The following is a 15292-nucleotide window of genomic DNA, read 5'->3' as shown; positions in this document are numbered from 1 at the left end:
CTTCCATTTAAGTTTAAATTCAAATAATATATATACTGTCCATAGTTGTATTTCACTGTCAAAATTAAGTGCTACATTATATTATAAATAGCCATATTTTTAGAATGAAGTTGTATCAGTGTGTATATGTCTTTTTGTGCGAGTAACCTTTTTTTCTCATATGTTAAAGGTTGGATTGCTCAGTTGTAATCATTATCAAAGTAACATGAATGATGCTAAGTGCCAGTTTCTGTTTTTCTCCACTCTGCCTGAGCTGCGAAAACTGTGTGCCATGAAAATTACATTGAGTTCTCATTTGGCAGAAAACGAAATTAGAACAGCACAAAGGAAGATGTGCAGGTAGAGAAAAAGTTATTGGATGGTTTGGTAGTTACAAGACAGAAAATCAATAAGTTGAAATGGATGTGTGTGTTATTAATAGTTTGCTGAAGTAAACTGAATGAGAATGTCTCCTAGACATAAGATGCTTAATACACATATTTTTGCATATAGTTGTCCTTGTGAAGTTTCTAGCGAATACAAAATTTAAAAGTAATTAGAGATGGAGATTTTTATTCACATGTTGCTTATTATGAATACTTGCTTATATTGATTACATATATTTGCAAGGGTCTCCTTGTACTGAAACTTATTCAGAAAGTATAAACAGTTGCAACTTGCAACAGTTCTGCTGATTTAATGTTATTGTTAGCAAGTTCCCATGGTTTAGAGTTCTAAGTCCTGCCCGTCAATTGTACACTGATAATGGCTAGTTTTAAAAGGATTTGGGAACAAAGGCTGTAATTACTTATGTGACTGAAGCCATCATTAGGCAGCCAGTTAATAATAAATGTGGATGATTAAAGGCTTAAGACCCATTTCTAAGAAATGTTCTGATATGAAAACATTTGCATCAGTTCATATGGACAGGATCAAAGTGTCAACTAATTTTGAACATTGTAGACTGACTCCACGGGAACAAAAGAAGCAAGAATCAAAATAACTCTCTTGTAATTAGGATTACTCAGCACCCCACCCCCCTAGAAAATTTTGCAGCTCTTACAAAATTGGTATTTTATTTATTTACAATTTAAAGTAAGTAACCCTGTTAGTCTGCTGTAGAACAGAAAGATTAGAGATATCTGAAGAAGGAAGCTTTGACTTTTGAAAACTTTTACCCTGACAATCTTGTTGGTCTCTAAGGTGCCACTGGACTTTAATCCTGCTTATTTATTTACAGAATTTATATTCCACCTTTCTGCCCTCATCAGGGCAACCAATGCAGCTGACAAATTAAAATAATATATAATGAAATCACATCTTAAAAACCATTCTAACCAGAAAAACACACTATTAAAACAAATTAAAATCAAACCTAAAATACATATACAAAAACATAAAACGACAAAATACAGGGCAGAAAGTAGGGATCACTCAAGGAATGCCAAAACAAACAAACAAAACCTTTTCACCCACCCAGAAGGGACAAAAGAGTCTTCATAGAGAGAGAGCTGCAGAGTTTTGGTGCCACAATCAAGAAGGCCCTCTCCCAGGTTGACACCCACCTAATCTCAGAAGGTGCAAGCAGCTGAAACAGGACCTCAGAACAGGAACACAGTGGACAGGTAAACTCATAATGAAGTAAATGGTCCTTCAAGTATGCTGGTCCCAAGCCATATAGGGCTTTAAAGGTCAACACCAGCTCTTTAAATTGTTCCTAGAAACAGATTGGGAACTAGTAGACAGGCCAAGACTGGAGTGATATGATCCCTTTAGCCCTCTCCCATCAAAATCCTATGTGCAGCATTCTGTATCAATTAAAGTTTCTGAACATTTTTCAAGGACAGCCCCATGTAGAATACAGTAATCTACTCTAGCATACACTACAGTGACCGTACCCAAGTGTTTCATGTATATGTTAAAGAGTATAGAGGATAATCTGGAACCTTGCAAGACCTCAAAGGCCAAGGGGCTAAGCAGCAGTCCCCTAGCACCACCTTCTGAAACCTACGTCCAGGTAGGCCAGAACCATTACAAAATGGTGCATCCAAACCCCAAAAGGCAGTCCAGAAAGGATACTATGATTGATGGTATCGAAGCTACTGAGAGGTCCAGGAGAATGAAGAGTCCCTCTGACCATCTCTCAGCACAGGTCATCCTCCTGAGTGGCCAAGGCTGTTTCAGTCCCATAACTAGGCCTGAAACCAGACTGGAAAGGATCCAAACAATTTTGTCTCAGTATAGATCTCCAAAGTCACTATCAGTGTAGATGAAATTTCATTGGCAATTCTATTTGACTGACTGGTATCCCTTCCCAATATTAAACCTTTTTTGTAGTATATGCTGACATACTAAGCTTCGGATTGGGCCAGTAGGATTCATATGTACAGTTAGCAAAACAGAAGTCCAGTGGTACATTGAAGACTAATATGATTTATTCTAGCATAAGCTTTCATGAGTTAGCGCTTACTTCATCAGATGCATGGAGTGTTAATCCATAGCAATTCATATTTAGAATTACTGTGCAAACAAGACACAGAGGTATGGAGAGATTTACAAAAAGAAGCCAATTGAAGAGAAAACAGTTCATAAGAGTGGGTGAGGACCACTCCTAATGGAGGAAGATGAGCGGAGTAGCTTAAATGTAACATCTATTCAAAGAAAGAACATTGTGACAACATAAGGCTAAACTAATTAACACCTGAAAAGGTCAAGCTCAGCATGACCCACATTTTACAGCTATTGATTAACCATAATTTTTTTTTAATAAAATTTTATTGGTGAGTGGAAAAACAAAAGAAAATTTTCCAAATTTAACACATATAATCCCATTTTCCCCTTACTCTGTCCCCCACCCTTTTCCTCCCCCCTCCCTATTGACTTCCAACAGCTTTCCAACCCTTAACCCTTCTTATTACTTAAATCTATTTCATTTATATTTTCCTACCAACTTTGAATCATAATATCTCTTACTCTAAGCACATTCTTATTCTTTTACATAAACTCTATCAAACGTACTATCAATATAGTATATCTCATATCAATATAACATAACAATATAGTATAATATATAGCAGGGATCGCACTATCTCTTACTTTAAACTTATTCTATTTCTTTTCTTTTAGGCATATACTCCATCAAATACACTATCAATGTAGTATATATTATAGTAATATATATATATTGTATGCTATACCACCAATGTAGCACAGCACACAACACCATATAGCATAACCACATAATATGTTATAATGTAAAGTCTGATCCACTAACCCATTATTTTATGTTATATATCATATATAGTATACCTCATTGAGATATCTATTTACCCCTTCTTATTATCTCATATATTCAATGTAAAATTCCCTTAAATATTAAGGGACTTAGATTATAATTATTAATTATAATTATTAAATTATTATTATTATTATTAAATATTAAGGGGCTTAGATTATAATTACATTCCCCCTAAATGGTAAGATCCCTTCTCTCTTCTCATTGCAACATTGTTTTTTAAAAAAATTTCAAACTGCCACAGTTCTCCTTTTACATCCCACTTTTTTTCCAAAAATTGTTTCAATTTCCCCCAATCAACAATATATTGTCCTAGGTCAAGATCTTTAAGTTTCCTTGTCATTTTATCCATTTCTGCCATGTACAGCAATTTATAAATCCAGTCTTCTACAGTTGGTATTTCTTGTGTCTTCCATTTCTGCGCATACAAAAGTCTTGCCGCTGCAGTCATGTAAAATAACAATGTTCTATACTGCGTTGGAACTGCTTCCATTCCCAAGTTCAGTAGCAACAATTCTGGGTTCTTGTTTATTTGTATTTGTAAAATCTCATTTATTGCTTCAATTATTTCTCCCCAGTACTATTTAGCTACTTCACATGTCCACCACATATGATAAAATGATCCTTCATGCTTTTTACATTTCCAGCATTTGTCTGACATGTTAGTATTTCCTAGCGCAATTTTCTTTGGTGTTAAATGCCATCTGTAAATCATTTTGTACACATTCTCTTTAATGTTCGTACAAGTTGAAATCTTCACTGTATTTTTCCATAGGTACTCCCATGCCTCCATTGTTATTTCTTTATGAAAGTTTATTGCCCACTTCACCATCTGGACTTTTACTGTTTCGTCCACCGTAAACCATTTTAAAAGTAATTTGTAAATCTTGGATATTTCTTTCTTGCCTTCTTGTAGTATCACTTCCTCTAACTCCGAATTTTCCAATCTTATTCCTCCTCTCTGGCAGTCCGCATTATAAAGGTCTCTGATCTGTCTGTACTGGAACCATCCATAACAAGGAGATAATTCTTCTGTCTTTATTCTCAGCTTTGAATGTTGTATTTGTGTAATCTCCTTGTAGGTTAGACATTGCTGTTCGTTATCGACAGTTCTTGGATCTATTACTTCATACGGAACCACCCATGAAGGAATTCCATCTTCCATATATAACTTGTATTTCTTCCAGACCATGAAGAGGCTTCTCCGAATATAGTGATGCAAAAACATAGAGTCCGCTTTTACTTTGTCATACCACATGTATGCATGCCATCCAAATATTTTTTTATGTCCCTCCAGGGCCAGCAACTTACGGTTTTTTAACATTATCCAGTCTTTCAACCATACAAGACATACTGCTTCATGATACAGTCTTATGTTGGGCAGTTGCAAGCCACCTCTTTCCTTCACATCTTGTAAAACCTTCATTTTCACTCGTGGTTTCTTGCCTGCCCACACAAAATCTGAGATTTTCCTTTGCCATTTATCAAATTGTTTGGAGTCTCAGATAATTGGTATAGTTTGCAACAAGAACATCACACGTGGTAAGACGTTCATTTTTACTGCTGCAATTCTTCCCAGCCATGATAAATTCAGTTTGTTCCATTTTATTAAGTCTCTCTCTATTTGTATCCACAGTTTCTCATAATTATTTTTGAACAAATCTATATTTTTCACAGTCAGCTCAATGCCAAGATATTTTACTTTATTAGTCACCTCACAGTCTGTTATCTCCGTTAGCTCTTGCTGCTTCTGTTTAGTCATATTCTTACATAAAATCTTTGACTTCTTTTTGTTCACGTAAAATCCAGCCAAATCTCCAAACTCTTTTATTTTCTCTATTACCTTTGGCATATTTTCAATTGGATCCTCTACTATTAACATGTCATCCGCAAAAGCTCTGACCTTGTAAGAAAACTCTTTTATTTTCATACCTCGGGATTAACCATAATTTGTTATGGTTTCTACATTTAGACATCACAGCAAACTGGAGTTAGAGCAAAAGCTTCGTAAACCTGGGGCTCTTCAGTTGCTGCTTGAAATGAGAGGGGAAGGGAAAAATATGCACGCATGAGGATAAAGCCATCTAAAGCTCATCAAGATAAAACTGTTTTGCTTATGATGTCTAAGGCTAAGTGTGCTTAAAATTTCAGTTTTTGAATGTTGGTACAGTTTGTTTCTTCAGCAATCTGGGGTAATTTGGGGCAACATTAATTATTTATACTTTTGATCATTATTTCCCATTAGCCTTACTCCATAATAATTATTCTTAGTAAGAGGTTTAGTAAGAAGTCAGTGACATGCTTTCAATACTTTTACATAGGCAGCTCTTGCTTCTGCATCAAGATGTCCTTTCTTCACCTGTCCCTGGAACACTGAATCAAATTTTAGTAGTTATGACGGTCAGTGTAATATTTCACTTACTTACTTTACTACTGATTCAGGGTATACATTCAGATTGCTTTGTTGGCAGAGTCATGGTAACTCCTACGTGGAGTTACTCCAGTCTAAATCCATAGAAATCAATAGACTTAGAGTAGAAGAATTCTGCCTAGGATTGTACTGTTAATGTGATTCAACACTCCTTGATCCTAATTATTTGCATATTCATCTGTAAAGTTATTTATTTATTTATATACATTCCCTGCTTTCCCCACTCTGGGTACCCAGAATGGCTTACAACATTATTTTCCCCTCCTCCATTTTATCCTCGCAGCAACCACCCTGAACGGTATTCCGAACTGAGAGAGAGTGATGGCCCAAGGTCTCCCATGGTAGAGTAGGGATTAAAACATGGGTCTCCCAGAGCTTTGTCTGACATTCTAACCACACACTCTCAGTCTAACCTACCTCACAAGGTTGTTATGAGGATAAAATCTAAAGCGATCTATGTAAGCCACTTTGTATCACCACTAGGGAGAAATATGGGATATAAATACAGTAAACTATGATTTTGTAACACCTTAACTTATGTTCCTATGTCTTGGAGTAGCAGGTGTTAAGATTGGGTTATTACTGTCTAGTCGTAAGTGATTATGCTTTCCTACTTATGCTGTGGCTAGAGAGCCCTAAAATTGGAGGGCATTGCTCCTACCTGTGGGAAAGTCTTGTCCTAAACTTGCAAGGAATTTTATAGCTTCATCCTGTAATTAAGGCAACAGCATATCGGTTTAATGCCATTATAATAATAGACGTAAAAACAGTTTGTTTTGTCTCTGATACAGAATTATTCGCTATTAAACCAAATAGACTGAACTCTGATTGGTCTTTCCTCTATAAATGTGAGGTCATCATCATTGTATATCATAACTGAGAAAATGGATAAGAAACTTGATTGTTGGTTGCTTTCTCCCCTTATTTTAGATACTCTGTTACAAATCAGGAAAGTGTCAAGCCTATGTAGAGAAACATGGAGCTACAGTAAGTGATGATAATTTTTTTTTCCTGGTTGTTTATTTAGAAATTAAAATACACTTGCAGTTTTGCTGTTAGTAAAACAACAGTTTCCTTGTATGCAGGAAAGAAAGTGGAGTAGTAGTTTTGTTTGAGTTCCATACCTGGTTATAGGCAGGGATCATTTCGTAGAAAAAGAGCTGCAGGAACTCATTAGCATAAATAATTAGCATATGCCATGCCCCTTGATCGGGCTGAAATGGCCAGGATTTGGCTGCTACCAAACAGACGAGTGTTCCCCCACCTGGCAGTGGGCCAATCAGTGCCATTTTCGCCCACTCCAGGCCGAAATGGGCCCAAAATGGCTAAAATTGGCCATTTTGGGCACGTTTTGGCCTGGATCGGGCCCAAAACGGCCCAGATTGGGTTGGTGCCTGGGCAGGGGAGGTGTCCCCTGCCAGACACCGACCCAATCCTGGTGGTTTTGGCCCTGACCCAGGCCAAAACGGGCCCCCAAAGGCCATTTGGGGCCTGTTTGGGTCTGGCTCAGGGCCAAAACAGCCCAGACCTGCTGAGTGCCAGGCAAGGTAAGGTTCCCCCACCTGGCACCAACCCGATCCCAGCCGTTCCTGCTCCGATCCCTGCGGAAATGGGCACAAAATGGCCATTTGGGGCCTGTTTGGGCTTGGATCAGGGCCGAAAAGGCCAGGACAGGGTTGGTACCAGACCGGGAAGGCTTCCCCTGCTCAGCAACGATGCAATTCAGGTCGTTTCTGCCCAGATTCCGGAAAAAAATGGCCCAAAATGGCCAAAAGTTGCCATTTTGGGCCCTTTTGGACCCAGATTGGAGCCAAAACGGCCAGGATCGGGTTGGTGCCAGGTAGAGAAACCCTCCCTTGCCTGGCACTGAACTGGTCCTGGCCTTTTTGGCCCTGATCTGGGCCCAAAATAGCCATTTTGGGCCCGTTTTGGAGGCAAAATGGCCGGGACCCGGGTTGGTGCTGAGTAGGGAAGGTTTCTCCGCCCAGCACCAACCCAAATCCGGGCCGTTTCAGCCACGATCTGGGCCAAAATGGGTCCAAAATGGCCATTTTGGGCCTGTTTCGGCTCGGATCATGCCAGGCAGGGGAGGGTTCCCCCACCTGGCTCTGACCCAATCCGGCCTTTTTGGCCACAATCGAGGATGAAAAGGCCCCAAATAGCCAAAAGTCAGGGGGGCAGGGCCAACTGACTGTTGGGGGAACTGCCAGAACAGCATTCCGGTGCGTTCCCCTTCCTAATGAGCCCTGGTTATAGGTATAAAAGGAGCCATTTTTCACTTAGATTTTTTTTTAAAGAGTGTGTGGCAAAGATTTTTTGAAGTCCTATAAAGCTGAATAACTCCAAGTCAAAAACACTTTCTTATGTCAATTCTATGGTCCCTTGAAATTGGCAGCTGCTACACCACATATCCCATGCAATGATCTCAAGAACTTCTGAAAGCAAAGCAGTACCAATTTAAACATAATATAATCTTCTAAACACAAGTAATTACACTGATACCACCATATTACCATAGATACCAGTCTCCCCTGTGCAAACCCCATGGTTCAGTGGGTACATGGTCAGCAAGATATATTCCAATTCTATTAGTGTTAGTATTTAGGTAATTTATTATTACAGTGTTTTGCAAGAGAGAGCTTTATCTTTTAAATAATTTTCTTGGTCTATCTGTTTAGATAGGGACACCAGAGAGAGTTATCCCTGCTGTCTTTCAAACCTGCTTCTCCTATACGCTTATAGCCAAGCTCGCTCCTAGTTGGAACCTGGCTGGTCATCTGTTGATACAAGGTATTTTATCTTGCATCTCTGAATATCTAAGTTCCGTTATAATGTTTTGCAGGTGTATTTGCTGTATACTTCACAGTCTTATCATATTATATATTGTGGAGAAACACCCTCCACCCAAGAATTCACTTCAGTGATTCTATTATTGTGATTGCTCTCTATCTATGGACAGGAGCCCTGCTACAGAATGATAACTGGCCGAAGGGCAGCTGTCAGACTCCCAGCACAGAGTACTCATGTTCTTAGTTATGCTAATAGCTTACTACCTCATCCCCTGCAAGCAACTGACAGAGCCATAAACCTGGGAAGGGACATAAATCTGGGAAGACAGGACCATAAATCTGGCCTTCCTGTCTCAATCTGAGGACAGGAAGGCCATCTCAAAATGGGAGGGGAGCATGAGAGGTAATAAAAACGATACAACGGAGAGCGGTCCCTTCCATTTTGGACAACTCTTCAAGCCATGAGAACTTTCACCTAGGGACTCCATCTTGACCATGAGGCAGGAGACAGTAAAGAGAAATCCCAAAGTGGAGATCTAAAGTAATGATGAACTCTAAACTACTGCAACTTTGAGTAAAGTTAGCCTGTCCTAAATCAAACATCACTTAGAAAGAAAGAGAAGATTGCGTGTTTTCACCTCTTCTTTGATCCCTGCTCAGCCCCAAAACTTGAATAGATTGTGTATTCTTTTACTCATTGATTTAACTTCCTTTTATTTTGAACTTTCTGATCTCTGGAAACTCACCACGCTTATTTTGTATAGCTATATAAATGGTGGTAACAGGGAAGGACAGCAGAGAAGCTCATCATCCCTGGTGCATGATAGCACTAAAGTGTGAAATTGCAATAGATTGTTCCATGTGTGCTTGTAGAAGATTAGTGGGAGGCATGGCAACTATGATGAAAGTTGTAAAGAAAGGGATGAAAGATGCCCTGAATAACCACATACGTGTTTTTATCCAGGCATAAAAACTTGTTACTCCAGGCCAGGGTAAATTCAGGTTTAGTTTAACTGATGAGCTGGGAACTGGAGATGGGCCCCAAAGTCAGCTCCAGTCATTTGATGAAACTGTCATGGGGCCAGGATGCATTGTTTTCAGTACCTGTATTCAGGCTCATCAGAGCTGGCCCGTCGACTAAGCAAACCTAGGCAATTGTCTAGGACACCAAAGCTGGATGGATACCAAAAGAGTTAGAAGGTCACAGGCAGATCCAGAATGTAGGACAGAAAGAGAGACAAATCAGTGTTTCTCCATGCCTCCTCAGAAATAAGTCCCACTTTACTCTCAGGTAAACATGCTTAGGATTGCAGGTCTTAGAATGAGCCTGTTGATGTTTCATTATGTTTGTGTATGTATGTTGAATGGGGATGCAGGAAATCATAGTTTGCCTAGGATGCCAAAAGCCTTTGGGCCTGCCCTGCTGCTCGTTGATCGAAGACATTGGAGTATTTGGCTAATTTTAGACAGCAAGATTCTGCCAACCCTGCCCTCCCTCCCCGAGCATTCTCTTTGGGCTCAAGCAGACACTCCTCCTGGGAGAGAGAGATTTGACAAACTTCCATTTTCTTGCGTCCATTTCCGGGGGGGGGGGGGGGAAATGCCGAGGTTTCTGGTACAAGTAAATGGTTTAGCTAGCATTCCATCTTTCTGTTATTTGGTCAGTGGTCTCCCTTTAGGTAACTCGGCTCAGGTCCCTGACTCAGCCCTGGATGTCTTGGAGCATGCCTTTAAAGCTATGACTGGGTGGTTGAAGCAGAGTCGGTTGAAATTAAATCCCACAAAGATGGAGGTCCTGCATGTGGGTCGGGGGTCCATGGGCATGGGACTCCGGCTCCCTGCTCTTGATGGGGTGCCACTTGCGGCGGTTTCAAGAGTTAGGAGCCTGGGGGTGATCCTAGATGCTGTCAGACTGTGGCTTGCTAAAAGTTGCAATCCAGACTACCCCTTGCAATGAGACATGAGTCCATCAATTTCAAAAGGTTTACTGAAGATAAACAACCATTATAGTCCACAATCCAAGATACAAGGATCTTGGCTGATATTGAAGCATTGTTACGAATGACAGGTAAAAGCTGAGGTACAGAATAGCAATTCCCTGCAGGCCCCATCCTCCCCCACAGTTCTCAAAACAATCGGCCTGAGGGTGAGAAAGTGAAAGTTTCTCAAGGCTTGAAAGGCTGTAGTCAAAACATTCCTCTTCTCCCTGTGATCTTCCAGCGCGCTGCTTACCACCTGCAAAAGAAGCACTTAAGATACTGACAGGATTAAAATGGAGTCTCTTTGGTTTAAACATACATAAAACATAGTCAGAACCTGACATTCTGCCGTCCCTAAGATGTTCCTCCCCCAGGTTTGAGAGGATACAGAGTATGAAATGCTTTTAACAATCTAGGAGCATGAACATGAATAGACTCCACCCACTCATCATGCCCAGAGTCAAAGTCCTTCCACCTGATGAGGTAAAACAGCTTATTATGTCTAATTTTAGAGTCCAAAATTTCTTGTACTTCATAATGGATATGATCATCAATTAAGGTAGGTATGGGAGGAGTGCGGGTGCGCCATTGATTTGCTGGAGGGACCTTTTTCAGCAGACTGATGTGGAAGGTGGGATGTACGTGACGCAAATTCTTTGGTAAATCAAGTGCCACAGTCACTTTGTTGATTACTTTACGTACAGGGAAAGGTCCTAGAAATTTTAGCGCCAATTTACGACTTGTTTGGGCTACTTTCAAATTTTTTGTTGATAGATATACCAGATCTCCTGGATATAATTCCCATTCGGCCACACAATGGCGATCAGCGTATTTCTTATAATCCTGTTTGGCTTTGTCAAGATGTTTTTGAATAAGAGTCCATTGTTGCGCCGCTTCCCCCCACCATTCTGAAACATCTTTAGGAGTTGTTGGGGGGGGGGGGAAGAGCTTCAAAAGGAAAGGGTTTAAAATCATAGCCATAAACTACTTTGAAAGGTGTTTCTCCAGTAGAAGTATGCACACTGTTGTTGTAGGAAAATTCTGCTAAAGGTAATAAATCCAATTGTCTTGTTGAAAATTGATGTAACATCGGAGAAATTGTTCTAATATTTGATTAGTTTTTTCCGATTGCCCGTCGGTTTGCGGATGGTGGGCGGAGCTTAAACCTTGTTCCACGCCCATAAGTTGAAGGAGCTCCCGCCAGAAGTTGGCAACAAACTGTCTGCCGCGGTCGGAGATCACCTTCGATGGAAAAGAATGTAGTTTTACAATGTGTTTCATAAAAATGTCCGCTAATCTTTTTGCTGACGGTATAGTGGTACAAGGAATGAAGAGGGCTTGCTTTGAAAATAGATCTACTACAACCAATATACAGGTGTGGTTTCTGGAGGGGGGAAGATCTGTGATGAAATCCATAGAAATGATTTCCCATGGTCTGTGAGGGGTTTCAAGGGGCTGTAAAAGTCCGGGAGGCTTTCCTTTCCGCGTTTTGGCAGTGAGACAAATGGGGCAGGAAGCCACATATTGGGAGACATCTTTGCACAAGCCCGGCCACCAAAATTGTCTTTGTACTAAATGGAGCGTTTTTAAATATCCGTAATGGCCAGCGGTTGGGGCATCATGACAACGTTGCAATACTTCTTTTCTTAAACTAGCGGGTACGTAGAATCGATCACCCCAAAGCCATTCTCCTTGCACCGATTGAATTAGTTTATCTTTGGGTATATTCTCCCCCTCCTTTTCCACTTCACTCTTCAGTCTTTGTCTCCACCCCTGATCTGACTGAGGAGGTTGCTTTGCGCGGCTGCGCGTCGTGACCACACCTCCTAATTGTGTAGGCGAGAATACAGTGTCCACTGTCTCCTCCCTCTTGCTTTTGAGTTGGGGCATGTGTGATAGGGTACGTAGAATCGATCACCCCAAAGCCATTCTCCTTGCACCGATTGAATTAGTTTATCTTTGGGTATATTCTCCCCCTCCTTTTCCACTTCACTCTTCAGTCTTTGTCTCCACCCCTGATCTGACTGAGGAGGTTGCGTTGTGCGGCTGCGCGTCGTGACCACACCTCCTAATTGTGTAGGCGAGAATACAGTGTCCACTGTCTCCTCCCTCTTGCTTTTGAGTTGGGGCATGTGTGATAGGGCGTCCGCAAGGAAATTTGTTTTACCAGGCAAGAATTTGCGGGTGAAATTGAATTTAGAAAAATATTCTGCCCATCTCAATTGTTTGGCATTCAATCTCCTAGGGCTACGCAAAGCTTCTACGTTTTTGTGATCTGTCCAAACTTTGAAAGGGTGGCGGGCCCCTTCTAGCCAATGTCTCCAAGAGGAAAGTGCGGCTTTGACTGCGAAAGCTTCCTTTTCCCAGACATTCCAATTTATTTCTGACTCAGAAAATTTTCGAGAGAGATAAGCACAGGGTTTAAGTCTATTATCCTCCCCCCGTTGTAGTAGGACACCCCCAATCGCCGTATCGCTGGCGTCTACCTGCACTATGAAGGGGCGATTTTCATCGGGGTGTTGCAGCACCGGTTCAGATATGAATTGCTGCTTTAAAAGATCGCAAGCTAATTGGCATTGTGGTGTCCATATCAATTTAGCAGTTGGTTTTTTGGCTTGTTCCCCTTTGTTTTTTGTTTTCAATAGTTCTGTGAGGGGAAGAGTTATTTGAGCAAAGTTCTATATAAATTCTCTGTAGAAATTAGCAAACCCCAGAAAGGATTGCAGTTCTTTACGGTTTGTAGGGGTTTGCCATTCTTGCACTGCTTTAACTTTTGCCCGGATCCATTCTTAGCTCATCTTTTGAAATGCAGTATCCCAAATATCTGAGTTCAGATCTGTGAAATTCACATTTAGACAATTTGATGGGCAATTTGTTGCACATGAGGGTAGTTAATACTTGTTGCACTAAATGTACATGTTCTTCTTCTGTTTCAGAATAAATTAATCCATCATCCAAGTAAACGACTACTCCTTTATATAAAAATTCGTGTAAAACTTCATTGATCATGGACATGAAAACCGAAGGTGCCCCAGCCAGGCCAAAAGTCATGACTAAATATTCATACTGCCCTAGGGGCGTATTGAACGCGGTTTTCCATTCATCCCCCTCTCTTATACGAACGTGGAAGTAAGCATCTTTTAAGTCCAATTTCGAGAAGATCTTACCTTGCGCCACGACGTTGAGTAGGTCTCTGATGAGAGGTATGGGATAGGCGTTTGTGGAGGAGACTGCATTAAGTCCTCTGAAGTCGGTGCACAGTCTTAATCCTCCATCCTTCTTTTTAACAAACAGTACTGGAGCGGCATGAGGACTATTTGGTGGTCGGATAAATCCCCTTTCCAGATTAGTGTCAATAAATTTGCGGAGCTCCTCTCTTTCTATAGGGCTCATTGGATACAATCTGCCTTTAGGTAAGGTGGCTCCTGGAAGGATTTCTACTGCACAATCTGTCCTATGAGGAGGCAAAGTGTTCGCTTCTTCTTCTGTGAAGGCTTGTAGATAAGCTCGATATTCTTTAGGTATTTGATTGATTTCTTCCTGGGTTAGGAGTGCGTGTTCCATGAGGGTAGGATTGGTACCCCAATTTTGGTTCCAACGATGATTTTTGCAGCCCTCGTTTCTAAAAGTAATGCTGCCAGCCGGCCAGTCAATGTCTGGGTTGTGGTCCCACAACCACCTGCTCCCCAAAATCAAAGGGTATTTGGCTGTAGAGCTAATTACAAATGACCTCGTTTCCCAATGCTGTCCCATTCCTGTGATTACAGGTATCGTTTCAGTGGTAACTGGGTTCATATTGGTACCATCCATTTGTTCAAAATTAACCAGAGTCTCTAATTCTTTCATTGGGAGTACTAGTCCATTAACTAAAGCATGTGCAATAATGTCTCTGGAGCATCCAGAATCAATGAGTGCTTGCACACGAATATGAGTTTTTCTTTCGGGATTAACTAACGTAACTGGCATGAATAATATGGACCCTCGGGGTCTTTCCACTATGGGAACGGACTGCTTTTTGATCTGCCGTTTGGGTCTGGTTACGACAGATTCATCTCGTTTCCCGAACTGGGGCTCCCGGGTTCTTCTTCTCCGATTAGAGCGGTTGAATCAAATTCCATGATTTCCTCTAGCTCTAAACTTTTCTCGGGCGGATTTCTTCGAGTTGAACCTCGCCCTCTCGCGGTTCGTGGAGCCGGTGTCGGGCGGTATGGCGGGGGAAGGGTGGTAGAGGCTGTACGTACTGGCTGGAACGGAGTTCGTTGCACAGGCCTGAGTGGACATTGTGCTGCGTAGTGACCACTTTGGCCACAATGTAGGCACAGTCCTTGTCGCCATTAGCTTCTCTCGCCCTTCTGGCCGCGTATCCTGCTCCCCTTCCCCCTCGCACAATTATTGAAGTCCTTCGGTGCCCTGTTGCTGCTGCTCCACAAGCCGTACTTCCTGCATCCGGTTTTCCACTTCACACGCCAATTGAATCCAACCCAATAGTGTGGGGGGATTGTCCTGCATAAGAGCCCGATCCAGCAATTTGGGGTTCATGCCTTGCTTAAACAAAATTATTTTTGTAGATTCTTCACATCTTGGGCATTTGGCGGCTAATTGTCGGAATTTAGTAACATAGTCTCTGGCCAACAGATTACCTTGTCTAATGGTTTGTAATTCCGTTCGAGCTCTATCTTCTTCTAACGGGTCTTCATATTGAGCTCGGAGAGCTGCTACCAAGCCTTGTAAGGAATCTAATTCTGGGGCCCCTAGTTCATACAAAGTTACATACCATTCTGCCGCTTTCCCTTGCAACCTGGATCCTAGGTGCTCAATT

The 15292-nt window shown here is 41.3% G+C and overlaps 1 protein-coding gene across 1 annotated transcript in view; it reads left to right on the top strand.

The window, feature by feature from the left end:
- Positions 1–205: 205 nt before the first annotated feature.
- Positions 206–15292, top strand: part of C7H18orf63 (chromosome 7 C18orf63 homolog) — a 59396-nt gene continuing 44309 nt past the window's right edge. Inside the window, 4 exon segments of the mRNA XM_054985864.1 lie at positions 206–339; positions 5596–5674; positions 6636–6692; positions 8384–8495. Coding sequence (XP_054841839.1) covers positions 206–339; positions 5596–5674; positions 6636–6692; positions 8384–8495 — 382 coding nt within the window.

Source organism: Eublepharis macularius, chromosome 7, assembly GCF_028583425.1.
Source record: "Eublepharis macularius isolate TG4126 chromosome 7, MPM_Emac_v1.0, whole genome shotgun sequence".
In the NCBI taxonomy this organism is placed as follows: Eukaryota; Metazoa; Chordata; class Lepidosauria; order Squamata; family Eublepharidae; genus Eublepharis; species Eublepharis macularius.
The sequence above is the reverse complement of the archived record's forward strand: the minus strand, read 5'-3'. Positions and strand labels throughout refer to the sequence as shown.